Source organism: Crocuta crocuta, unplaced genomic scaffold (assembly GCF_008692635.1).
Source record: "Crocuta crocuta isolate KB4526 unplaced genomic scaffold, BGI_CrCroc_1.0 scaffold234, whole genome shotgun sequence".
NCBI lineage: Eukaryota > Metazoa > Chordata > Mammalia > Carnivora > Hyaenidae > Crocuta > Crocuta crocuta.
Window position 1 is genome coordinate 4,383,945 of NW_027529647.1, and position 26,916 is coordinate 4,410,860.

The following is a 26,916-nucleotide window of genomic DNA, read 5'->3' on the forward strand; positions in this document are numbered from 1 at the left end:
GCACTCAGGGCTGTGTGGCTTTCAGCCTCTGCGGTACACGGCTCTCCACTCAGCTCCCTCTGTTCTGCCCCTTCTGAACCTAGAGGGGGGAGTGCTTTTTATTTGCCTCTTGGGAAGATCCCTTTTGGATTTGGATTATCTATAAACGTGAACTGGGTGGCTACTGTTTGCCTCCAAATCTCAGGACTCCCCTCACAGCCAAACGTAGGTTCCTGGACTAGTGGTCTTTGGTCCTCTGTGGCCTGTCTGTGGCCCTTCATGACAGAGCAGAGGTTTTTAGTGGAGATTTGTGGGTATCACAAGAAAAAGCAAACCCTCTGGAATGGTAGGAAGTTGTTTTCCTATCCGTTATCACTTTCCGTGGAGGGGTAGTGTTTGTTCAGATAGGGTGTGCAGTGTGGGCACTGAATCAGTTATGAGAGCAGAAGTATCTGTGAGGGTTTTATCGTCCTGTAGCCTTCCCTCACCATCACTGCATCCCTCAGATGGGAGTTACGGGGCACAGCAAGCCATTCACAGTTTTCTGAAGAAAGCGCATAGTGCCTCTGGTCTAGTGCTCTGGAACCTGCCGTCTTTGGTTTATTCACTCCAGAGAGCAGTACTTCTGGGAAGGAGCAACACATACTGGGCAGCCAAGGGCCTGAGCTGTGGGTCCCACGTCTCCAGAACGTGTCTCACAACTCTGGTTCCGGGAGGCCCGGCCGCAGTCCTGACGGTGCAGGAGGCAGGGCAGCCTGTTCCGACCACACCCCTCGCATCTGGTTTGTGTGGACACTGCAGGGCCGTGTGGTCCTGGGGGAGGGCTGGAAGCCAAGTGACCAGCTCCCCCCGCCCTCCCCCGTAGCGCTAGGCTCGGCCTGCCTGCCGGGGAGACGCTTGGAGAGAGTCCCAGCACTGCCCGTCTTGCTTTTGTCCGTGTGCTGGTTGACCGCAGCGAGGTTCTTGCTCCAGGCTGGTTCCAAGCTGCGCCTCTAACGTTAGACATGGAGGCCCGCTGGGCCTAAGGAGCTAAAGCGATGACCCCCTTCCTAGACCATTTTATGTCACAGTCATTTGCTGCCTCAGAGCTGAACTGTAGCAGCAGCCCAGAGCCCACCTTCCCTTTTGGACTCGGAAGGTGCCTCCTCCCCCCATTGCACTTCCTCCAGGAGAGAGACATCCCGTGTGGTCCCTACGTCACTGTAGCTCCTCTGGGAACGCCCCAGATGCACATGGCATGTCTGTCCTCATTGGCCACTTCAGGACCTTAGGGTTGTCCCTGCCCAGGGGCTGAGCGTGCCCTGCGGGGAGCTGGAGCCACCTCCCCCGACACAGTGTGCCCTTCTGACCTGGACGTTAGAGATGCTTTTTCCAGGTGGAGAAATGAGCATGAGACTTGTCTCCCTCCTGGCTCTGGATCAGATACCGTCTATCACTGTCGCTAGGGCGCAGGTCCCTGGAGCCTGGGCTCTGAGATAAGACTTCGCTGCACCCCCAGCACTCTCCTCCCTGTGCTGACTTTCCCTTATCTGGACCCCTTCAGGCAGGAAGGAGCAGGGTTGCCAGTGGGGAGATGGAAGTGTACAGATGCATCTTGAAAAAGGGTGAGCTCTGCAGTTTTACAGAGATCGTATCCAGATCTGCTGTCACACTGCAGCCGTTCGTACCTGTCCGTGGCATCCGGTCCCGTGCGTGCCCACGTTCCTGTCATATCGTTGGTTCTGCATAGTTCGCACATCTTAGAAGTTTCAGCCCTGGTAGGGACTCGGGTGCGTGAACAGCCGGAGAGCCGGGCTGTGAGGAAGGTGGTTAACACCCTGCAGTCAGTGCCGTCCCCTCGCCCTTCCACACCTGGGGTGGGAGGCCCTGGGGCTTGTGGCGGGAGCCCTGCGAACCTGGGCCAGTTGGGGGAACCCCCCCAACATGTCTGTGAGCCTCGATGAGCGGCTCCTCGGGGTAGTGCTGGCTCCAGCTGTTGTCCTCCCTTTAAAAGCAAACTGCAACTCGTTTCTCTCCTGAATTTCATAGAGCATGCCGAGAAATGACAGCATGTGCCTTCAGCCTATGCTTCTCATGCCTTTTACCTTGTAATTCTGGTGATTTTATGTCCCTGATCTTGGGGATTGCTTCAGAAGGGAAACTGACAGAAATCTCCAGGTCAGCAGTGGGGGCAGATCCCTCCATGCACAACGCTGCCGGGTCCTGAGACCTTTCCCCTCTGAGGGCAGGTGGGGGGGGGGGGTTCTGTGATGCTTTGTTTACTTATTTCCACTCTACCCTGTCATCATTTTAAGGTTTTCAGATGTTATTCTGGCAACAATTTTGGCAACCAAGTCTGAAATGTGTGGCCAAAAATTTGAACTGAAGATTGATAACGTGCGGTTTGTTGGGCACCCGACACTGCTACAGCATGCCCTGGGGCAGGTATGGCATCCCCGGGCGGGCAGGGTCTCTCCTGACAGGGCCTTCCTCTTTATATCTCAGATGTGTGTTCCTAACATGGTACAAGCATCCTTTCTTACTGTGATACCATAGCCAATATGATCAGTCGCTTAGTTCTTACTGTTGTGCTAAACTCTCTATGTGTTCTGTGATGAGTGACATGTTACAGTACTGAGGGGCTGTAACAAGATCCAGTGCATGATTGCCCAAGGGCCTTTGCACACCAGAATCTGCCAGGCAGTCCCTCGCACTCATCAGAATCAGGCCTTTGATACGACAGTATCAAGTTTAGCTCCATTTATGTGATCCAGAAATTGCAGTCCTCAAATCTTTCCCATGAATAAGCCCATGGAAGGATGTCCCCACTGATGACCTGTGAGTGACAGGGGAGATTTGACAGTCTGTCAGGAGTCACACCCTACAGAAGTAGAGTGACAAGCAGGGATGGTGAAGAGCCCATTGAGGATGACCCAGGGAGATGTGCCCCCCCAACTCCTGTGCCCCCTGGTGGCAGCACTGGTGTCCCCTTGGTGTTTGTGATTTGGGCTGGCTGCATGACAGCGCAGCAGCATGCTCTGTGCTGGCTCTGCGCATCGTCCGGTCTCTTAACCATCCCGAGTGGTCGCCATACCTGGCCGAGGCAGCCTGCGAGGACCCAGGTGGACACGGGAAATGCCCCTGAGTGACGGAGCATCTTGGCAGAGAGCCTCCCGCTTGCTTGCGCCTCTCCCCATCTTGTCTCTTATGGACACCTCAGCTCACTTCCATTGGCCGGGGTAGTCTTGTCACTCTGGGTCCTGGCCCTGCCCTGCCCCCTCTGGTCTCAGCCCTGTCTCGAACTGTCTAGGCTGCCAGCACTTGCCTGTACAGAGATGCTGGTCACTTCTCAAAGACCCCAGGGCTTTGTTTTTCTCTGGGTTGGATGTATTCTGGAACCTTTACCTGTGCCTGAAGAATAGCACTAAACAAGATATTTCTTGGGACGTGGTAGCTCTCATTCATTAGCATTATGTTTCTTCTGCAGGGCTCAAAAACAGACCCATCTCCGAAGAGGGAAGCTCCCACCATGATTCTTTTTAATGTGGTGTTTGCACTGAGGGTGAGTGAGTGTGCAAATGGCTGAAGAGCACAGGTGGGTGGGTCAGGGAGGAAGGGCGGGGAGAGCAGTAGCTCATTTCTGGTGAGTCATCGGCTCAGAGCTCAGACTGCTGAACTGACCCAGCTGTTGCCAGGCCCTTTCTTGGCTGCCGGAAGAGTCTACCCTTAGTATATCCCCCCCCTTTTTCTTTAGTAAAATACACATAATATAAGATTTACCATTTTAACCATTTTAAAGTGTAGTTTAGTGGCATCTAGTAACCCTGTTGTGTAACCACTGCCACTATCAGTTCTAGACGTTTTCTTTGCCCCAAAAGGAGAACAGTTACTCCCCATTTTCCCTCCCCTCTCAGCCCCTGGAAACCACCGATTTGCTTTCTTTCTTTCTTTTTTTTTTTTTAAATGTTTTATTTATTTCTAGGAGAGAGAGAGAGACAGCATGAGCAGGGGGAGGGTCAGAGAGAGAGGGAGTCACAGACTCTGAAACAGGCTCCAGGCTCTGAGCTGGCAGTCAGCACAGAGCCCGATGCGGGGCTCGAACCCATGAACCGCGAGATCATGACCCAAGCGAAAGTCGGACGCTCAACCGACTAAGCCACCCAGGCGCCCCACCACCGATTTGCTTTCTGTGTCTGTGGATTTACATATTCTGCATTTTCTTTCTTCTTTTTTTTTTTCAATTTTTTATTTATTTTTGAGAGAGAGATAGAGACGATGTGAGCAGGGGAGGGGCAGAGAGAGAGGGAGACACAGAATCTGAAGCAGGCTCCAGGCTCTGAGCTGTCAGCACAGAGCCTGACACAGGGCTCGAAACCAAGAACCGTGAGATCATGACCTGAGCTGAAGTCGGACGCTTAACCCAGAGTCACCCAGGCACCCCTATTCTGCATTTTCACATAAATTGGATCCTACAATATGTGATCTTTGGTGTCTGGCTTCTTCCACTTAGCATAAGAATTTTGAGATTCACCCACGTGGTCCCATGTATCAGGATTTCCTTCCTTTTTATGGCCAAATCGTGTTCTGTCATGTGGATGAACCATAGGTTATTCATTCATCTGTTGATAATGTTTATGTTGTGTCTGCCTTTTGGCCTATTAAGAACAGTGTATGTTCAGGGCGCCTGGGTGGCTCAGTTGGTTAAGTGTCCGACCTCAGTGCAAATCATGATCTCATGGTTTGTGAGTTCGAACCTTGCATTGGTCTTTCTGCTCTCAGCACAGAGCCCACTTCAGATCCTCTGTCCCTCTCTCTCTCTGCCCCTCCCCTGCTTGTTCCTCCCTCCCTCCCTTCCACACACGCTCTCTCTCAAATAAATAAGTAAAAGAATAATATATGTTCAACAATACAGTATTATGAATGATGCTGTTATGGACATTTGTGTCCATATGCTTTGTATGGACACGTGTTTTCATTTCCCTTTGGTATTCTGTATATACCTGGGAGTGAAATTCCCGGATCATAGCTTTTGGAGGAACCACCAGACTGTTTCCACGGTGGCAGTACTATTTTACATCCCAGCACCAATGTGTGAGGGCTCCAACTTCTCTTCCTGTTATTTTCCTTTCCTTTTCCTTTATGTATATATACTTGTGTGTGTGTGTGTGTGTGTGTGTATAAGCTGATAGTTTCTTTTTTAAAAATTTTTTTAATATTTGTTTATTTTTGAGAGAGAGACAAAGCATAAGCAGTGGAGGGGCAGAGAGAGGGAGACACAGAATCTGAAACAGGCTCCAGGCTCTGAGCTGTCAGCACAGAGCCTGACATGGAGCTTAAACTCCAGAACCATGAGATCATGACCTGAGCTGAAGTCTGATGCTTAACTGACTGAGCCACCCAGGCTCCCTGATGCTGATACTTTCTTAAGGCAGTTCCCAGTGCTGTCTGAAGTTGTGTTAGAGGAAATTCCTTTTCAGTAAAGCTGACAAAATAGAAGAGATCCAAATAAGCATCCCTGGGTAGAGACTGGCGAATATTATGAAAGAACTTTGAATTACCTAGGAAATTCATATATATTTAGTAACTATTAGATAATGAGATGTCTCTGAAATATCCCAGTCTGAAATATCCCACTAAATATTTGGTGAATATTTTCACCAAAATATTCAGTAGCTCTTTCTGGCTGGGCACAGGTGATCTGCGTGATGGCTTTTTGCAGGAGTGTCCTGGACGGAGTGACTGGATCTCAGTGACCAGGAACGGTGTGTGCTCTGAAAGCCTTCAGAGCGGCAGAAATGAGGCTGAGCAGAGAGGGCACCTATGCGATCGGATAGCATTCTAGTCTCAAGGTGCTTATTTTATGTTGAGCGTTTCTGTGTGTGGAGACTATACCACATTCACTGCATGAATGGCTCAAAACCAAAAAGTTCCTTTATAATGGAGCTTAATTTTTAAAACCAGCCTACCTTGCTGATGAAGAGCCATAGGGGCTCCTGGGTGGCTCTGCCCATTAAGCATCTGACTTTGGCTCAGGTCATGATTTTACCAGTTGTGAGTTCGAGCCCCACGTGGGGCTCTGTGCTGACAGTTCAGAGCCTGGAGCCGGTTGGATTTTGTGTGTCTGTCTCTCTCTGTCCCTCCGCCACTTGCTCGCGCTCTCCCTCTCCCTCCCTCCCTCTCTCTCTCTCTCAAAAATAAAACCCTAAAAAAAAAAAGTGCGTGTTAAGACAAAAAGATTGGTTGACAGTGGCTGTCCCTGAGGCATGAGGTTCCAAGAGGAGACCTTTATTTTTGTAGTTTCGGCATTTTCCCGATGTAAGTAATACAAGGGTCTGACTTGTGAAATTACATAATGCAGACTTCCAGAACGAGAACTCAAGCAAGAAACAAAAAAACAAATCCTGATGAACGCTGTCCGCATGTCAGTACCGATAGCCCTGTGGGATGGGCAGGGAGAAGCAGCCACGGCCCCAGCCCGGACGTAGGCAGACAGGCCCTCTCTCTGGGGAACAGCCTGTGACAGCAGAAGGCGTGACACCCTTGGATGTAGCGGTCAAGAAAACAAGCGGGTTTTAAAGTTGTATGCCGACTTTTGTGACAAAAATTTGGCAGGGGGTAGTTGTGGAATCCGTGGTTGGGGAATGATTAGACAGCGCAGTGCTTGTTATCCTGGCAGCGCTGGGCGGTTAGAGGTGAGGAGGAGGGAGCCACAGCCTGGGGAGGATGCACGGACTGCGGTTGGTAGCGGCAGCGGGAAACAAGGCAGCAGAGGCCTTCAGCTCGCACAGGCCGTAATGTTGAAGAGTGGGAGGAGTTTACATAGTAGCAAAGGGTTGATATTTTAGGGTAGACAAGGTTTCTTTCTACTTTTTAGTAGTCCTATAAAAGCGTATACCTTTTTTTCACTTTGAAAAGTTTTCACCCCCAGATTAGTGACAGTAGTTGGATAACCCTCACACAACCGTCTCTGATTGCGCACAGCCACCACAGACCACCCTGGTCTCTCCATCCCACCTCGTTGCTCACGCGCTCAAGGCAAGTCCCAGACCTCATGTCTGGTCACTTCTGTGTACTTGAGACAGCATCTCTCTAAAATATGGACATTTATTTTACCCCGTAATGCCTTCCACGCCTGACAAAATTTGCCATAGTTTGTTGTCAACTCGTGCCCAGTCCGTGGACACTGTCCTCAGTTGCTGTTTTTTCCAGTTGGCCTGGACCAGCATGAAAACCTGGTCTCTGCCAGCCTAGGACCCCCTCTTGCTTTGTCTCCCTGACTGTCCCATGTGGGAATTCAGCTCATCGTGCCTCCTCTTCATTCTTGTGTTGCCTGCAAATTGGACATTTGCTCTGAGGCTTCATGTCATTTGGGGACACGTTTTTGGGAGTAGGAAAGTCTCCCAGGCGACCCCCTACATTTCCCGCTGTTTCACACCACCCGTGGGGCAAGTGTGGTGTTTCTCGGAGCTCCCCCTCAGGACTGGCACGGCCTAGGTGGTGGCTTTCTCATTGTGGCCGCAGCCTTGGGCGCTGCAGGCACCTGGAGTGGTATCAGGCCTGTGAAGCCAACAGGGCATCCCAGCACGCCCTCCCGGAGCAGGTCACCGGGCCTCGCCTGGGTGAGCACACCCCCTCCAATGCCTGGGAATGTAGCACAGGTGGCTTAAAACATGGCCCTGTCCCAGCCAGTGGGACCTTGAGCATAGGGTCAGGCGCTTGGGTGTGACTTTTTACATCTTCACGGGAATAACCACGCACAAGAGATCATTCCCCTTCTGTTTTGCTGCGAAGAGTTTTTTTTTTTTTTCTGAGAGAGAGAGAGAGAGAGAGAGACAGCGTGAGCAAGGGAGCATCAGAGAGGGAGACACAGAATCTGAAGCAGCTCCAGGCTCTGAGCTGTCAGCACAGAGCCTGACGTGGGGCTCAAACTCATGAACCGTGAGATCATGACCTGAGCCAAAGTTGGACGCTTAACCGACTGAGCCACCCAGGCGCCCCGCTGCGAAGAGTATTTTCACACTGATTTTTCTAAAAGTGTATGTTGCTTTAAAGCAGTTGTCCGTACTTTATAACCTGGGCCCTACAGTTCCACAGTCTTGCGGGAGAACACGGTCGAGGGGCTGTCCTTGCCCTGCCCGGGGCCTCGGGGAGGGGGAGTGGGCACAGCGGGACAGTGGTGTCCAGGCCTCTCCCCGGCGCGGCAGGCGTGCTGCCAGGTGCACGCTCTCTTTGCGAACGTGAAACCTGCCTGGAGTTTAGAAAACCTCTCCAGGACCAGGCGGTGATGGTGTTTACTGAGTCTAGGGCGGGCTTTGGTCCCGAAGGTGGGGGTGTTGGGGGACACCCAGAGGGCGGGGCCCTGCCTGCCAGATAAACAGGAGGGGAGGCAGTAGCAGAGGTTTTAATCAGTGGTCCCATGTGTCCCTTTCCCTCCTCCCACCCCACAGCTAGGATGACTCAGCACCCTGGGGGCCTCCTGAAACACCTAGTCATGAGTTGCCCGTTATCTGCTCTGTGGGGCCTCTTCCGAGACCCTGCCACTGTCGCCTCCACCCTGGCCTGGGTGGGTGTGCCTGCCTGGCCTCACTCCCCTGTCTGATAGGTTCCAGGGGTAGCACCTGGGTGCCAGGGGCGCTTGTGGGGAGGGGGCGGCCTGGGTCCTGCTGACAGCTTCTGTTAGCCATGCTTATTCGTGCTAGAAAGGGCCTCTTCTGCACACAGCGTGTAGTGAACAGTCGGTGTAGTGCTTCTGCTTATTACCCTCCCTGTCACCCGTGTGATCACATGGCCTGGGCCTGTCCACCAGCAGTGAGCGGCACGCTGGTGGCCACAACACTGCCAGGGCCCGTGCTCTGCGTGGGTTCTATCAAACCAATGGGAGAGGGAGGTGCCACTGTTGAGCGTTCTCAGGTGGGTCACGCAGCAGGTGGGAGGTGGGATCTGTGCCTTCAGCTGCCCCAGTGGGCTGCCTCTGTTGGGCCTCGAGTGGATGCCTGATGTGTAGCATGCTGTCCTGGACGGCCCTGATGTGGGGCCCCGCAGCATGGGAGCCTTTGTCTGCTCATTGGAAATGCCCGTGTCCCCCCGCCAGCTGGGGGACCCCACAGAACCATCTCTGTGTCACCATCCAGGCATCGATTCCCAGGATAGGATGCTGAGTGCAGTGATGTCTGTGGCCGGACCCTAAAGGGGAACAGGAGACGGGGCAGCAGTGGACTGGGAGAGAATTCTTAGACGGTGTGAGTCTCCTGTGCACGTGTGCTACCTGAGTACGTACGCTACGTTTGAGTCACGGGTCCTACTCTCTCGCAGGCCAACGCGGACCCATCGGTGATAAACTGTCTGCATAGCCTTTCCCGACGCATCGCCACCGTGCTGCAGCACGAGGAGCGCCGCTGCCAGTACCTGACCCGGGAGGCCAAGCTGATCCTGGCGCTGCAGGATGAGGTGCCCGCCGTGGCCGATGGTGAGTGTGGCAAGAGGAGCTCCGCCTCCACCCCGCCACAGAGGAGGCAGCCTTTTGAGGCAGGGACCCCAATCTGGGTTGGCAGATGTGGAAACTGAGGCACCAGGAGGTTACGTGACCTTCACGCGACCTTCCCTGGGTGCGCAGGAGGATGCCCCAAGGAGCACAGTTGGAAAGCAGCTCTCCTGACCTGATGCGCTAAAAGGGATGTCCCGCCTGTACTTCCTCCCTCCCCCAGCTGCGGCAGGATGGCTTCTCAGGCTGGTGGGGCACTGCCCACCCAGCCCTGCTTCCGCTGGCCATGTCTTCCTGTGGCAGGAGGACATGTAGAGGGGCCAGCGGGAGCTTCGAGCTAGCAAAGAGGGACGTTTCCAGTTCTTTGCTTTCGTCTAAATTGAAGAACCTGATTGAGTTATCAAAATAATTATTGCCGGGGAGGAGGGGGTTCCTGTTGGGCTCAGTCGGTCGAGCATGTGACTCTTGATCTCGGGTTGTGAGTTTGAGCCTCACGTTGGGTATGGAGATTACTTAAAAATAAAATCTTAAAAAAATATTCCAAAAAACATAGATCAGGAAAATAGGCAGTAGATCATGTTGTAGACTTTGGCATTCTGTAAATACCTCAAAGCACAGAGAAGGCCTACCTTTTACACATTCCACATCCGTCTCCAGTCAGCGCCTACGTAACAAAAGAGAGAAGTAGAAACAGATTTGAAGGTGAACCCAGTCAAATTTTAGCAATAAGTAAAAGTAATGATCACCATACATGAAGTGTCTGACTCACGTGCATTTCCAGTGAAAATTTGCTTTTTATATTTGACAGCTATCAAAATGTATCATCATGTTTTGGCCAGTTACGTACTAGTTAATAACAATCGAGAAGTTTTTTTTTTTTCTTTTTTTTTAGTTTATGTATTTTGAGAGAGAGAGAGTGTGTGTGTGCGCGCCTGAGTGGGGAAGGGGCAGAGAGAGGGAGAAAGAATCCTAAGCAGACTCTGCACTGACAGTGTGGAACCTGATTCAGGGCTCAAACTGTAAAACCAAGAGATCATGAGCTACTCTGAAATCAGGAGTCAGGTACTTTTTTTATTTTTAATTTTAAATAGTTTATTGTCAAGTTGGTTTCCACATAACACCCAGTGCTCATCCCCACAAGTGCCCTCCTCCATGCCCATCACCCGCCTTCTGTTCCCCCCACCCCATCTGCCCTCAGTTTGTTCTCAGCATTCAAGAGTCTCTCATGGTTTGCCTCCCTCCCTCTCCCCCACCATTTCCCCCCTTCTTCTCCCCCATGGTCCTTCGTTAAGTTCCTCCTAATCCTCCTATACGTGCAAACATATGGTATTTGTCCTTCTCTGCCTGACTTATTTCGCTCAACATAACACCCTCAGGGTCCATCCATGTTGCGACACATGGCCAGATTTCATTCTTTCTCATTGCCATGTAGTATTCCGTCGTATAGATAAACCACTTCTTCTTGATCCATTCGTCAGTGGATGGACACTTAGGCTCTTTCCATGTTTTGGCTACTGTTGAGAGTGTTGCTCTGAACATTGGGGTACATGTGCCCCAGTGCATCAGCACCAGGAGTCAGATACTTAACTGACTGAGCCACCTAGGTGCTCCTAGAAGTTCTATTTTTTTAAAAAAATATTCTCTTTAGAGTCTGTAACTTTATCACAGCAAATTTTAATCTTTAATCATTTTTGAGAGATGGGGCGTAAGTGGGGGAGGAGCAAAGAGAGAGGGAGACACAGAATCTGAAGCAGCTCCAGGCTCTGAGTTGAACACAGAGCCCAATGCAGAGTTCAAACCAAAGAACCGTGAGATGGTGACCTGAGCCAAAGTCGGACGCTTAACTGACTGAGCCCCCCAGGCGCCCCATCACCGGAAATTTTTTAAAAATGTAATTTAACTTAAACATTTTTTTAAGGCATTTATGAGAAAGGATTAATGAAAGGTTTTTGATCCTAAAAATAAATTGCATTAGGGGCGCATGGGTGGCTCAATCAGTTAAGTGTCTGACTCTTGATTTTGGCTCAGGTCTTGGTCTCATGATTTGGGAGATTGAGCCCCGTGTCGGGCTCTGTGCTGAGCCTGAAGCCAACATGGGATTCTCTCTCTCTCCCTCTTTGTCTGCCCCCCACCCCAAATAAACTTTAAAAAATTGCATTGGTGTGAACGAGGACGACGAGGTGTGAAAGCACCTGCCCACCAAGTGGAAGGTGGCTCTGGTGGCCTGAGGGGGGCTTCGGCGGCTGCCAGTGGACTGGACTGTCCAGTGCTGCAGGCTCAGGGGCAGCAGTGGTGAAGTTTAAACACAGATGTTCCAGATAAAGACTGTCAAACAGAGCAGCCTAAGTCTCATGTTATTTCACCTGGATGCACAGATTTTATGAAAAGCAGTAGGGAATGGCCTCGTATTTGGTTTAAAATGGCTTTAAATTTATTTTCAGTTTTAAAGGTATTTTCCATTCCAGACTTTTCAAGTTTCCTTGCATTGGAGGCTCTAAATTCTCTGTGTTGTGATTTCTGCAGCAAATGATAGTCCTCAGTCTCCGTTCCATCACATTCTGCCCAAGTGCAAGCTGGCCAGGGACCTCAAGGAAGCCTATGACAGGTAAGACAGCCGGGGGACCTGCGTGGTGCTTCTCCCTGTGGGCCTTGTTGCCTGAGCTCTTCTCCTGCGGTGCTACCGGGATGGGGGCGAGAGAGGCCATCTGCTGGGGCAGTCCCTCCCAGAACGGAACCTGAAGTCACGCGTGAGAGCCTGAAAGTCTTTTGCGTCAAAAGATGCAACGTCAGCACGACACAGTGCCAAGTTCTGGGCCTGTCTACCTTACTCATGAGGAAACTGAAGGTCAGAGGTGCTCCTCCCGGCTCTCAGGGACTCGGGGCTTGGGGCCTGAGTGTAGGAAGGCAGCAGACGTCGGCAGACGCGCGGGTCTTAACAGTTCCGATTATATCGGTGTTCCCATGTCTCTCTTTTTGGACAAGCAAAGAACCTCTTTTAAAGGGTATCCACCATTCCCTGACCCTGATCTGCAGTGCAGGTGGGAGATGGCGAGTAGGGGGTTGGGTAGGCACCCAAGTGACAGGCCCCCTGCAAGCTTTGCCTTCCCGCTCTGCTCCAGGACTGTTGGTTCACAAGGGGCCGTCACGCACGGCTGAAGGGACCGCCCGGCACCCGGCATGTTGCCGCACAGACCGCGTGGAGGTGCGGGCTTCCCCGGGCCTTGTCCCCGGGCCTTGTCCCCGGGCCTTGTCCCTGTGCGCAGCCCAGGACCCTCTCCTGGCCTCCTCGGGTCTCCGCTCCGTCCCGGCAGGCTCCACGCTGCCCCCTGGAGGTGCGCTGGGTCCGAGAGCTGTGGCTGCTGCCCCACACATCACCCACACCCAGAAAAGTGGCTCCTCTAGCATCCTCTCCTTTTTTTTTTTTTTTGATGTTAATAATTTTCCTGATCTTACTAATAATACGTGTTCGTTGTAGATGCTTAGGAAATCTAAGAAAATAAAGAGAAAACAAGGCCCATCTGTAGTCCCACATCCAGTGATCGTTGTTAGGAGCATTTTGGAGATTTTTATTCTTTCTGTTGTTTTATTTATTTATTTATTTATTTATTTTTTTGGTTTTATTTATTTCTAGGAGAGAGAGAGAGAGACAGCGTGAGCAGGGGAGGGTCAGAGAGAGAGGGAGTCACAGACTGAAACAGGCTCCTGGCTCTGAGCTGGCAGTCAGCACAGAGCCCGACGCGGGGCTCGAACCCACAAACTGCGAGATCATGACCCAAGCGAAAGTCGGACGCTTAACCGACTAAGCCACCCAGGCGCCCCTCTTTCTGTTGTTTTAATTGAAGCTTTTGACAAGGTCACATATCCATCAAGTTTGAAAATCACTGTTGAGTTTCTTTCTTGCTGTGCCACCACCAGGTCCCTGTCCTGGTGGCAGGACGCAGGGAAGCAGGCAGCCATGTGCTGCGTGCGGTCTCCCGGGGCTTAGCGCAGACCGCCTTTCTCCCTTCACTCTGCGCCTGCCTGCCTCTGCCTGCTTTGTTTAACAGCGTAGCTTGGCCTCCCGTCTGTATTGGTAAAGAAGGACTTTATCTTTTTTCTTTTTTTTTTACTTTAATTTTTTTTCTTTAGAGAGAGCAAAAGCATGCGTGGGGGAGGGGCAGAGGGAGAGGAAGAGACAATCCCAAGCAGGCTCCCTGCTGAGCGTGGAGCCAGTGTGGGGCTCCATCCCATGACTCGGATCATGACATGAGCCAAAATCAAAAGACACTTGACTGACTGAGTCACCCAGGGACCCTGGTTTTTTTTTGCTGCGTGGTTAGCCAGGCCTCTTCCTTGGGCATTGAGTTCGCACCAGCCTCTGGTGCAGTAAGACCCACTGCTCAGTGCACGTGTGCCTGTTTGTTTATATGGTAAATTCCTGAGAGTGGAAGGGCCAGGCCAAATAGGTAGAATACACTAGTAATTTCGGTGCATTTCCCTTTGGGGCTTGTGCCTCAGGCTGTACCCTTCCCCCCACTAGCGACACAGGAGCTGTCTTGTCTCCAGCTCTGCCAGCATAGGGTCTCAGTGAGCTTTGGGATCGTTCCCGCATTGAGGGCGGGGGGTGGGGTCCGGCATAGCTGTGTCTGGGTGCAGCTCTGTGCATCGTCTTGAGTTTGCGCGTCTCAGCTTTCCTTCCTCAGCTCTCCCCAGACCCAGCTCGGCTCTGTTGGGAGGAAAGACGCCGTCATGTAGGAGGCAGAGCTGTCCCCTGTGATGGAGTCAGTGCCTTTGTCCTGATCTCGGGGACCACTGGGTGTGGGCCTCTGGGTGGTAGGGAACGGGGTCTCTAGGGCTGTAGTCCGCCTGTCTCCCTCTCATGACCTCGCCTGTGACCACACTGAAGCTGTCTCTGGAGCATAAGTGCTGCTCTGGCCTTGGGCTGGCAGCTGCCAAAGATCCCGTCTGTGAGAAATGTTGCCGGGTTCCGAGCGGGACCCTGTACTCGTGAGCTAGGGTTAGACCACAGCACAGTTCAGCCCAGCCTGGCGAGAGAGTAAACATCAAACCGGGACCATACTGACTATGTCTAGAGAAAGAACGGACTGCAATTTCTTATGTTTGAACCGCAAATTGGAGGGAATGAAGTCCTGGGTAGTTGACCCGCCGGAGGCAGCTCAGAGCTGGAGGCAGCACAGCGCCCCCTAGTGGGCATTAGTTTAAAGAAGGGCAGGAATCCTTTTTGGGTAAGAAAAGGCTCCCAGAGTCCACCGTGGAGCAATTGCCCGCCTTCCTCTCGCCCAGGCATCCTGGTGCGTGAGTGTTCAGGATCCTCTTTTCTCCAGGTAACCCCCCACCTACCCTTCCTGTTCCCAGACCCCACCCTGCTCAGGTCGTGGGGCCTGGGGCCCACCTCGGGTAAGCTGGCAACAGTGCCTCTCTGGAGGGAGTCCCAGGGACAGTGGCGCCCTGCCCCTCCCCGCTGTCCCAGCCTGGCGACAGCACTGGCTCTGTGACTGCCCAGGAGCTCCCCCAGCCTGTGGCATTCCCTTTGCCTTGAGGTCTGGCCTGGCCTGTTGCTGAAGGGTAGACTTACCTTGGAGCTGAGAAAGAGAGACTTGAGTTTACATGACTGATCTGGTAGCATCGAACACAGCGCTTTCTTCTCTCGTTGTCGGCTTCCCAGCAGGTTTCCAGAAAACCCCGGGGAGGGTTTTATCCGAGCAGAAGTGAGAGACCGGAAGATGTGAGATGTGGAGGCTAGGGACTGGGGTGAGACTTCTCAAAGGAGTTGTTCTGGATTTGCTCTTTTAATTAAAATCCAGGGTTGTGGTGTGGTTGACTAGCCTGGTGGCCCTGTGCCCCGGGACCTAAGTGTCCGTGCATATAGGCTGGCAGCATGAATCCCTCAGGAGTCCACCCTCACTGTTCTAGCTTCTGTGTCTCCCCATGGAGCTTGGCGATCTCAGTGACAGTGTCCCACTCATTTGTGTGACTGTCAGGTGGTGTCTCCCATGACATGAGGTTAGAGACGCCCCTGCACTTCCTTCAACACAGACTTTGTGCTTGGCGTGGGGGGAGGCACAGCAGCTTGTCCACTGGTGGTCAGAGGGTGAGCAAAGCAGTCCTGTGACTGTGGGTTCCGTGGTTTGACCAAGTGTTTGTTGCAGTTCTCAGAGTTAATGGGGCCTGTGGTGGGGGCGTGGCCAGGCAGGTGGTGCCGGGGACTCTGCTAGTCTCTTGGCGCCTCCCACTGCTGCCCGTTCAGAGCAAAGATGGGCCCCCAGACCCCCTTTTCCCATAAACACACATATATAAGCTTCTGTTTGAAATGTCAAGGCGGGCCTCCTGGTGTCTACTTGCACCGGGATTGTGAGCACCGTCCACTCCCTGGACTAGGAAGCCTGGCTGTGTGTGCGACCAGAGTGACCAGAAGGTGCTAGACTGGCAGGAAGAAGGTTGCCTGGGAGACCAGACAGGGCGTTTCAGCTGTTAGCTAAAGGTTAGGAGCCGAAGTTCGTCCTCAGGCAGTGAGATGTGAGGGGGATGGAGTAAGCTTGTACACCGTACATTTCCATCTGGGATAGGAAAGATAAGAGCATGCCTTAGAGGGTATGCTATGCACAGTCATTGCTTTAGGACTCGGGCCTGGTAAGAGCGTCTATCTCGCATGGCAGGTGGGGCTGGGCGACCCTATCTGGCCCAGAACTGTGTGATGGGTTGGATAAGCCTCACGTTGGGGGGAGTGCTTTTTGTACCGTGTTTCCAGGCCAAACATGACTGCCATGGAAATAGAAGTACACACATAGCAGGAGACTTTTAGGCCCCAAACCCCTGCTCTGCTGAAGAGTCTTGTCTAAAAACTGTACTTTATACAGCATAATAAGGAGGATGCTCATTAGTAACATGAGAGGTGGTGACTACGCTTATGGTGGTGAGCACTGAGTGACACAGAGAACTGTCAAATACCTGAACCTGATACAATGCAGTATGTCAAGTCTACTTCAATAATAAGAAATCAATAAATGAACTGTAGCCTCAGAGATTTTCAGAGGGTGGGCTCCCTCTACCCTGGAGGCTTTAGAACAAAAAACCAAATGGTACTTTAGAAACAGAGACCAACCTTTTCTTCCCTCCTCCTGGGAGACCTCAGTGCCACTCCTGGCTCTTGTCCTGCTGCAGGGGGACTGGCAGGGCTTCCCCGGGGGCTCTGGGTGGTGGGCGAGCATATTCCTCCTACCGACTCGTTCCAGGGGCTCTCCACGGTTCGTCCCGGTGCGCAGTACTCCATGGGTGGAAGTGGCTGGTGGGTGAGCAGATGCCTGGAAAAGTGGAGTAAAATCCCCACGAAGACCCGGGAACCACCCTGGGAGCGCCTCTCCCACCCGGAGGAGAGGACCTCGTGCCAGTGTGCCCCCTGGCATTGCGGAGCCCCAGGGGGTGGGGGGCAGTAACAGCTACGTTTGAAATGACAGGAATCTCAGTGTTGAATTTGGATTCTGCAGTGTTCCAGCTGCTACTTTGAGATCTACCCTAAAGAGGGCAGCTCAAGAATAGAAAGACTTTGTTTTCACTCCAGCGGCCTTTTTGTCCAGGTTCATGGTGAAATGGAGGCGGGGCCAGCACCTGTTAGCTTTTCCAGTTCCGTCTCCCTCAAGCCCTGCTCTTCCTCACTCTTTTCCCTCTTGTGCGCGGGTGCTGAGAATCTCGTCCGCTGGAGCACTCTCTCATGGTGTGAACTGGATTCTGTAAGAGGCTATTTCTCAGAGTTTGATGGGAGCTGTCCCCCTGCAAAGACCCTTGCCCAAAGCTTGGTGAGGCTCTGGGGGTTTCCATCTGCTCATATTTACTTAGTAGCACCCCATTCTGGAAGAAGCCAAGAGCAGTGTCCTCCTCTGGGGCCTCGGGGGAGGACCCGGGTCTCTTCCCTAGATTATGACACTCACTAGACCCACTCATAGTGCTCACCCTGAGGGACTGTGGCCTCACCAGGGACCAAACCTTCGCCTTCTAGACTCAGCCATGGCCTGTGGCCCTCCCCCCTGCACCCAGGGGTGCTCTGCCCCTCCCTCCGTGGACTGCTCGGTGGTGCAGATGTCCTGGGAGTGTGGCGGGGGGCGGGGGGGATCCTTCCTGACGCCTGCGGGCAGGGCAGGCAGAGTGTGTGGGAGCTGCGGGGCGTTGGCAGCGAGCAGACAGTGGTGTTGGCAGGAGCCCTCGGGCCGTGGAGGTCACGGATGTGCTCTGCGTTCTTCCCAGTGGTTTTTCTCATTGCACCTTCCTTGCTTGAGAAAACTGCTGACCACAAATGCTCCCAGCTCTCTGGGTGGACCCATGGGGAAGCTCGTGGTAGTCGGTCTGCTGCTTGAGGTTTCAGGGAAGAGATGAGAACAGCCTGTGGGTGCCAGCAGTGAGGACCACAGCACCCCCTGCCGGCACTGGGCTGGATGTGGGCGTCTTGGCCTCCAGCCAGGTAGGAATAGCAGAGTGGAGTTGGACTGTGATGGGAAGAGCTGGGTCAGGACAGGACAGGCCTTGACAGTGAGCATGCATCCCCTCTCTTGTCCACCTGCCGGGGGTGTGGCGAGGAGCAGGCACAGGGCCTTTGTATCTGTGTCAGACACCGAGTGGTGTTGGCACTCAGCACCGGGGCTGTGGATGCAGTCAGGCTGGCTTCTCACTGGAGGGTTTCAGAAGACCTGCTGGAAACAGCTCTTTTGCATGTGGTTCTCTGGTGCAGGGTGTATGAGGCCACCGTCCCCCCTGTGCAGCCACCAGAAGCCTGTTCTCCGGGCAGGGCCTTACTGAGAGATGGTCCACCCAGAGTCAGCAGCGGGTTCCCGGGGCCCCTTCCCGTCCTCCATTCATGCAGTGGTTCTCAGTGCCCCCCAGCACCCCACACTTCTCCAGACGTGTGGGGAGCAGTTAGTGAAACACAGGAGCACATCTGATGCCTGAACTCTGGTTGGGGAAACTGCGTCCAGACACACAGGATCACACGGCAGTCAGATCGCCTGCGGCTGGGTCAGAGCTCACCTCCCGGAGAAGGTGGTGCGGGAGCTGAGACCTGACACAGGGTAGGAGCCAGGGCACCTGGAGGGAGTCCTTGAGGCTGAGAACTGTGGAGCGGCCGGGACAGGGGGTGGCTCAAATGGCCCGGGGTAGGAGACAGGGTCAGAAAAGAGTAAGCAGGCCATATGGGGCTTCAGACCGGGACTGCCCAGGTGGGAACCACGATGGTCTGAGTGGGGAGGGCAGACGGGGGCTGGTACAGAGCAGGTCTGGACCTCGTACCTCCCTGCGGGTGGGATGGTTGAGGTGGGGTTTAGGAGAAACGAGGAGTCAGGGACAGGATTGCCGTGTTTGGTCCTGGAAGAAGAGGAGGAAGTGGACCTGGGCAGCGCTGGCATCTGCAGCAAGGCAGGGCCTTGGCACCCCCACCCTTCCTGCCCTGCTCAGCTGCCCCGCTGTGCTCGGGCCTTCATCAGCGTGCAAGGGGCTGGCTCCCACTGTGTGGACGAGGCTGTCCCAGAGCCCTGGCACAGGGAGCCTTGGGGACAGAGAAGACGCTGCCCTCCAAACGTGGCACTTGCGGCTGCAGATCCCAGGGCTCCCGGAGATACGTTTTGCGTTCCTAATACATTTTCTCCTCTCGAGTATCCTGGGGTCTGGAAGGACGATCACTGGCCCCAGCAGTTTCCTGTGACCGGCAGCGTGCCGGGAGGAAGCACACTTGGGTTTCTGTGGGGGCTGTGTGTCTGGTCGGAAGTTTCCCCGTGGCACCCAGCGGTAACGGCCTGCTCTCCGCAGCCTGTGCACATCGGGCGTGGTGCGGCTCCACATCAACAGCTGGCTGGAGGTGGGCTTCTGCCTGCCACATAAGATCCACTGCGCTGCCGCCAGCCTCCTCCCACCCGAGGCCATCGAGCGGAGCCTGAAGGCCATCCGGTGAGCGCCTGCCCCACCCCTCGTGCCCCTCGGGCCTCGTCTTAGCTTCTGCCTTCTGCCTGAGGCTTTGCTGGTTCTCTCTGAGAATTCTCTTTTCCTCTTTCTGCCACAGGAACTGGCCAGCAAGGTTCTACTGTTTATAGAAATAAAAGCACATATTTTGGGGTCTGGTTTGGTCCAGAGATGACCAACCCCAGGATTCCCCTGAGCCTTCCTGGGCACGGCCTGGGGTCCCGTGCCAAGGGTCTTCGCCTCAGGCCTGAGCAGGGCTATAGGGACCAGACACCCTGGCGGGAAGCCAGACTCTAGAAGGGGTTTTGTCATCACAGCAGTGTTCACTGGACCTCTTGAATTTGAATCAGAACTTTTGGGAACTCAGTCACTTAATGTAACTGATTTCCTGCAAGGAAAGAGCTAAGCTTGGNTTTATAACTAAAAAAGAAATGTGGGCACATGACAGCAAACTTGGCAGTGAGAGAAAGCAAGGCACCACCTAGGCCGGCCTCCCTCCCTCGCCTAATCTGTGCTCCAAGTCCACGTCTTTCCTCCTGGGCTTCCTTGCTGAGTACGTTTTTATGTAGTTCTATTCATAGTCTGTGGTGAGGATTTTGCTTTTCCCGCATTTGGGACTCTTACCTTAGAAAAGAGTCATGGATTTTTTCAATCAACAAACATTTGCAGGGCAATCCCAGAGGTGGGAGATGGAGTTTGGTCCAAGGGCCTCCTGTTTTGTTCTCATTCGTTTTTTCTGAAGGTGACTGTAATCCTTGTGGCTCCCTAAAGGCCCTAGACATACTGTCCTTCTCTCCTTCTGGCGGCCCCTTCTCCCCGGTTCAGTGTCTGCGTACTCAGGGGTGCATGCCAGGGCGGAGGCCCGGCTGCTCACGTGTCCTGCTGACCTGTGACTCTGCGCCGCAGTCCCTACCATGCCCTGCTGCTGCTCAGTGATGAGAAGTCGCTGCTGGCCGAGCTCCCGCTCGACTGCTCCCCGGCCCTGGTGCGTGTGATCAAGACCACGTCCGCCGTGAAGAATCTGCAGCAGCTGGCCCAGGATGCAGACCTGGCCTTGCTTCAGGTAACCCCCTGGGGGCCTGGGAAGAGCCCCGAGTGCAGGAGAATGGCTGGGGGGAGAGGGGGACGTGTCAAAACACACGGCCCCCGGCTGAAGGTAGGGGGTCCGGGTGTTAGGAAAGCAGGCTGCCTGTGTGCTGCGTCCCCGCGTCCCTGGCTCCACCGTGTGGCCTGCCGTGGCAGGATGGATTGTTCCCAGGTTGGCTCCAAGTTCTAGAATCTGAGGCAGGCCTGGCTTCAGGGCAGGCTGTGTGAACTGGCTGTGGGACTGACGTGGTCCCCGTGTCCAAGGGTTGTGAGGCGTGAGGCCCTCCAGATGCCGGGTGACTGGGCAGATGTGGAGGACAGGCTGCCAGGGCTAGGGGCATGCAGGGTGTCGTCGTGTGAGCAGCCAGGACCACATCTCCACTTGGCTGGTGTGGGAGGTGAGTGCAGGAAATTCGGTCGAGAGCCCGTGTGCAGAACCGGGACCTAACCTTGTGTGCACGCAGGCCTGTGTTCTGTGTGAGGTGCTCCCTCCTGCCAAGCCATGTGCTTGCGGGCTGCCGTTTCTGATGGGGTAGAGGGCCCCTCCGTCCTGGCTGCCATCTGGTTGGAGCCTGGGTTGGGGCCAGGGAGTGAAGAGAAGCACAGAGAGAAGTTGGAGGCCCTGGGACAGGGTGCCTTCCAGGTGATAGCCCCAGGGCGAGAACCGGGTCTGGTGATAGTGCGCACCATGTGGCCACCAGGGGGCAGCAGGACCTGGCCACGGAGCAGCAGCTCTCTCAGGTGGGGGAGGAAGATGGGAGGCCGGCCTGCCTGGGCCCTCTTGGGGGGGGGGTGGGGGGCTGTCTGTGGTTTTGGCCCTTGGCAGTGTGTAGGAGCTTGACTCTCAGGCCTTGGCTTCTCGAAGCAGCCTTTTTGGATTCTGCCATCCCGAATAAGTCCTTCCCAGTTTCTACCCCATGGTCTTTGTCTGCCCCTTGAGAGAGTTTATTTGGTTGTGTTGTTGTGCATCTGGGCTCATAGACAAGGTGGGACTCAGTGAGGATCACGTCCCGCTCACCTTCATGGCATCCACGAGACGGAACCTTCAGTGTTTGGGCTGTTTTGTACACACCGCAGAGCTTGTGTTCTGACCAGTACAGGCTGAGCTTTCAAAGCTTTCAAGTTTCTCGGTCTCTTTGGACAAAGACAAAGCTTAGCGATACCCCTTCGCCGCCCGCCCTGCCGGCCCCGCCTTGCCACGGAGAGGCTGTTGTTTCCTTCCATAACCGTCCACACTGAGCCCGCTTCAGATCAGGGTTTCCTGCTGGTGTGGCCCAGTGGAGGCCCCATGAAGAGCAGAGGCTGGCCGAGCCTAGCGGGAGCCTCAAGCATGAATGGCCCCCTGGAGGGATGTCAGCTTAAGTCATGTTTCCGAGGCGTCTGGCCAGCTCAGTCAGGAGAGCATGTGAATCTTGATCTCGAGGTCATGAGTTTGAGCCCCATATGGTGTATAGAGGTTACTGAAGAAGACATAAAGTCTTAAATAACTCTTGTTTCATCCCAGGCAAAGTAAATATTTTGGGGCTTTTTTGTTGTTGTTGTTGTTTTAATCTAATCTGTTTTTATTTTATTTATTTATTTTGAGAGAGGGCAAGTGGGGGAGGGTCAAAGAGAGAGAGACAGAGAATCCCAAGCAGGCTCCACTCTGTCAGCACAGAGCCTGACATGGCGCTGGGTGTCACCACCGTGAGATCATGACCAGAACGGAAATCGAGTCAGATGGTTAACTGAGCCCCCCCAGGCCCCCTTTGTTCCGTACATACAGTATTAGTTTGGTTTCAGGTGTGCCGTCCATATTTTACTCTGCTCATCGAGATAAGTGCACTTTCAATCCCCTTCACCTATTTCACCCCACCTACCTCCCCTATTTTGGGCTTTTTTTTAATCTTGATAAATTAACATGCTGTTTAAAGTAAAGATTTGTATAACTCACAAATTGTAACCACTGCGATCCTGTATCTCAGAGTAACCACGGTAGATTCCTCCAGATTTTTTATGTGTATAAATTAACACAGTGTCCATTTCTCATGATTGGCTTAGTAATGGCCCCCCAGATCTTCGCATCCTGATCCTCAGGTCTTATGGATGCACCCTCACATGAGACTTTGCAGAGGTGATAAAGGATCTTGAGATGGACGGTAACCTGAGTTGTCCTTATAAGAAGTGGGCAGAGGATGTGACCCTGGAAGCAGAGACTGGAGGGATGTGGCCACATGCACATGCCAAGGAAGGCTGCCGCTGCAGGAGGCAGTCTCCGGGGAGAGTGGTCCTGCTAACAGCCACACCACACCCTGTGATCTGAGTTAGACCTCTGGTCTCCAGAACGGCGCTCAGGCTGCATGGNGAGGGTGATGGCAGGTGGAAGAAGATGGGCGTGTCCTTGCTTCGGAGTGAGCTTCAGTGGGACTTGGGATGAGAGACAGGAGCGGTAAGTGAAGGAACTGAAATTTCTGCCGTGTTGGCAGTGGTGGTGCCTGTTTGCCAAGATGAGGTGGAGGTGGACTTAGCAGTATCCCTGGTCTTGTGTGTGGGTTGAGGTGACTCGCCCACTTGGGGACACTCTGTGACGGCACAGAGGGGCAGCAGGCTCACCTGGGTGATGCAGAATTAGAAATGCTCACTGTGGGGGCACCTGGGGGGCTCTGTCAGTTAAGTGTCCGACTTTGGCTCAGGTCATGGTCTCACAGTTTGTGAGTTCAAGCCCCGTGTCAGGCTCTGTGCTGACGGCTTCAGAGCCTAGAGCCTGCTTCGGATTCTGTGTCTCCCCTTTTCTCTGCCCCTCCCCTGCTCGTATTTTATGTGTGTCTTTCTCATAAATAAACATTTTTAAAAGTTTTTAAAAACTGCACAGTGCCTTGCCCTGAAGGGCTGCAGTGCCGCACGCTCAGACCTGGGCTCCCCTCTTGAAGTTGGAAGGAATTCCTGGCATCTTCGTCTGTCTGTGGCCCATCTGGTCTGAGCAGCCAGGAGAGCCGGGCAGTGGAATGTGGTCCGGGGATGCCAGGACACACAGGGATGGGTGCAGGAGGTGTAGGACAGGTTCATGTGACCCACGCCCATTGCCATGTGGAGACCCGTCCCCATGCTGGGGTCCTGGTGGGAGCAGGGTGCTGGCCTCTGCCAGGTTGTCCAGCCAAGGCCCTTGTTCAGCTGAGCTGACCCCCTGGTCCTGGGCACCTCACACGTACCCGTGCTCATGGGACCTCTCCTCAGTGTCAGCCTGGACACCACCGGGTCCTAAACCGCACACCAGCCAGTGATGATCAGGCTTGTGTGCTTGCTGTGCCAAGCTCCGTGGGGGGGGCTGGCCCGAGGCAGGGTTGTCCCAGCCCCCACTGCCTGCAGGTTTTCCAGCTCGCGGCTCACCTGGTGTACTGGGGCAAGGCCATCATCATCTACCCGCTGTGTGAGAACAACGTCTACATGCTTTCTCCCAACGCCAGCGTGTGTCTGTGAGTACCTCTGGCCACCAGAGCCCCGGACTGTGCTGCTCTGCTCAGCCGGGCCCTCGCTTGGCCTCTGCTGTGTCCAGGCCCCAATTCTGGCCTGACCCAGTACTGAGTGGCCCGCGCTGGGCGTGTGCTCTTCTGGCATTCCGAGCTTCCATACAGGGCCTGTGCTCCTCCACATCCGCTGGCCGGTGGGGTCTGGACGGGGTGCCTGGGTGGGGGTCGGAGCCTCGGTCTTGACCTGGGGGTGCTCAGAGGGGCTGTGGCCTGTGCCCATTGCTCCTGGTGCCCCTCAAGGGAAAGCGTCTGGGCTCTGCCCTCACTGCACCCGTCCTAGGCCACCTGCTGCGCTGAGCCTTCCTGCTGCCCGCCCTGAGCTCACAGCGAGGGCTCAGACGCCATGAGATGATGGCGAGGCCTGCCGAGCTCACGGGCACGCCCGCCTCCCCCGTCCCCAGGTTCTCTCCGCTGGCCGAGCAGTTCACCCGACAGTTTCCAGCTCACGACCTGCCATCTGTCCTTGCTAAGTTCTCCTTGCCCGTCTCCCTGTCAGAATTCAGGAACCCCCTCGCCCCCCCGGTGCAGGAGGTAAGTCACAGGAGTCCTGGTGTCCGTCCCTCACCCCAGAGCCCCCAGTGCTGCTGCACCCTCAGCCTTGGTTTGGGGGAGGGGGGGCTGCCTCTGTAGGCGCCACGTGCCGTGCCGAGGTGACCAAAAAGCTGGCTCCCCAGCCGGGCCACCTGCAGACACTTGGGCAGTCCCACGCCCCCCACCCCCACTCTGGTGGAGCCCACCCTGGCTGTGTGAGTGGTTCTCGGGGTTACAACACAGTCAGTAGGCCCAGATGGCAGGAGAGTGGTGACCTTTCCTGGGGGTAGGGGTGGGGTGGAGACTCAGCTTTGTTTTCACTGAACTTGGGCCCTGCCATCCTGCTCTCTCCCCTCCATGGTCCAGGTGACCACAGGGTATGTGGGTCTAAGTTCTGGGCTGACTGGTCCCCAGAATCGCCTTGTCCAAGAGGGATCTGGAGACGACAGGCCTGGAACAGGACCCAGTGGGCCTGGGGCAAGGTGAGGGCCAAGGTGAGGGCCAGGTGGGGTTGCTGAGTGTGGCAAGGGCTCGTCCAAGGAGGTGTGGGGCTTGTGGTCTGGGGGCAGCCTGGACCCGACGACAAGGCTCTGCCTGCCTCCCCTCTGCTGAATGCCTGGCGCTCTAGAACCCTGGGCAGGGGCCGAGCACAGAGCCAGGATGGGGAAGGTGTTGGGGATGGGGCTACGTGTTCTCAAGGCTTCGGCTTCCAGAGTAAAGTATTTGTTTTCATAAGTGACCGATCTCTTCAGTGAAACCAGTTCTTCCAGGCAGACCCTTTCCTTTCTCAAGTTGTGAATGAGATGGAGACCCAGGTTCTTGAGTTCATTTGGATGTTGAGTGCGACAGTTCCAAAGGCCGGCCTTCCTGGGCCCTTTGGTTTCCGGGAACTGTGCCAGGCTGTGCCCGCTGAGTAAAAGACACACTTTGCATCTGTGGCCCAGCAGAAGCTTCCTAATGGTCTGGACGGTGGATGGATTTTCCAGGTCGTGCCTGGGGGGCCGCCCTGTCCCTTGTCAAGGGGCCCAGACGGAGCTAGGCTTGGTCCTGCACAGTCCTAGGCGGAGGCCTTTTTCTTCTTCTTCTTCTCCTTCTCCTTCTTCTCCTCCTCCCCCTCCCCCTTTTAATTTACTTCTTCATCTTCTTTTTTTTAAATTAAAAATTTTTTTTTGAGAGCGATAGAGACAGCGTGAGCAGGGGAGGGGTAGAGAGAGAGGGAGACACAGAATCTGAGGCAGCTCCAGGCTCTGAGCTGTCAGCACAGAGCCTGAGGCGGGGCTCAAACCCACGAACCGTGAGATCATGACCTGAGCCAAAAGTCGGACACTCAACCGACTGAGCCACCCAGGCACCCCATCGTCTTCTTTTTTAATTTAATTAAATTTAATTTTAAATGTAATCTCTTTACATTTGAGAGGCAGAGAGAGAAAAAGCAGGGGAGGGGCAGAGAGAGAGGGAAACACAGAATCTGAAGCAGGCTCCAGGTTCCGAGAGGTTAGCATACAGCCCCATATGGGGCTCGAACAAATGAACCGTGAGATCATGACCTGAGCCAAAGTTGGATGCTTAACCGACTGAGCCACCCGGGTGCCCCTGAGGCCACCTTCTTGTCACACCTCCTGTTTTGGGGCCTGGAACGTGCTCTTGAGTGCTTGTGAAGCCTCTTTGGTTTATTTCTTGATTTTAAGTTGTTATTTCACAGTCCTCTTCAATTTTATTTGGTTTGACCAGGTCATAACTTGCCCAGGGTACATCCCTATTTCCATTCCCGGTCAGCCATCCTCTCCCAGGAGGGGACCCCCCTGCCCCCACCTCTGGTCAGGCAGATACGTATGTCTGAGAGCATGGACCTCGCTGCTTACCCATGCTTCAGCCGTGTCTGCATAGGGCTCCTCACTGCCCCTGGTCAGGTGGCCGCCCCTGGAAAGGTGGCCGTCCCAGGACCACACACTCATCACAGCTCCCTGTCCTTGGGCTGGCCCCCAGGTTGACCCAAGGAGAGGACTTTTCAGAGCAGTGTCCAGGCCACTGCAGGGAGCTCCCCTAGGCCTGGCTCTGTGTGGTGGGGCCGTGAGCAACAGGGCTGAGTGGCCTGGGCGAGACCAGGCAGAGCAAGGGCCCCTGTGCAGTCAGTCCTGGTCCTCAGCTCTGGGCACTCAAGGCCGGGCGCCAGGGTGGCCCAGGTTTGGGGCGGGAGGCGGGGGGCCCACTTGCAGGCTGCCAGCAGCCGAGAGCTCCTTTTCAGAAATGCGGAACCTTGTATTCTGGGGTGGGGTCCCTGAAGCTCGTGTAGTCCTTACATCTGGGATGACTTGTGGGGGTCATGTCTTGGGTCATAGCTTCCCGTCCTCCCTGGAGGGGAACAGGGCAGTGGCGGGGGCCCAGCCTTCCCTTGACCCCCCCTGCCACCCCGGG

At 54.4% G+C, this 26,916-nt stretch overlaps 1 protein-coding gene across 9 annotated transcripts in view; it reads left to right on the forward strand.

Annotated features, from left to right (window-relative positions):
- NPRL3 (NPR3 like, GATOR1 complex subunit) overlaps positions 1-26,916 on the forward strand; it is a 39,377-nt gene that overhangs the window by 9,658 nt on the left and 2,803 nt on the right. For 5 of the 9 annotated variants that reach the window (XM_077762736.1, XM_077762737.1, XM_077762738.1 and 2 more), the window contains 8 exons: positions 2,274-2,403; positions 3,446-3,520; positions 9,271-9,424; positions 11,963-12,044; positions 19,229-19,366; positions 20,285-20,441; positions 23,810-23,916; positions 24,372-24,501. In XM_077762736.1, coding sequence (XP_077618862.1) covers positions 2,274-2,403; positions 3,446-3,520; positions 9,271-9,424; positions 11,963-12,044; positions 19,229-19,366; positions 20,285-20,441; positions 23,810-23,916; positions 24,372-24,501 — 973 coding nt within the window. Of the gene's footprint in view, positions 1-2,007; positions 2,137-2,273; positions 2,404-3,445; positions 3,521-9,270; positions 9,425-11,962; positions 12,045-19,228; positions 19,367-20,284; positions 20,442-23,809; positions 23,917-24,371; positions 24,502-24,867; positions 24,984-26,916 lie in introns of all 9 variants that reach the window. The other 4 variants (XM_077762734.1, XM_077762735.1, XM_077762740.1 and 1 more) reach the window with 2 other exon arrangements.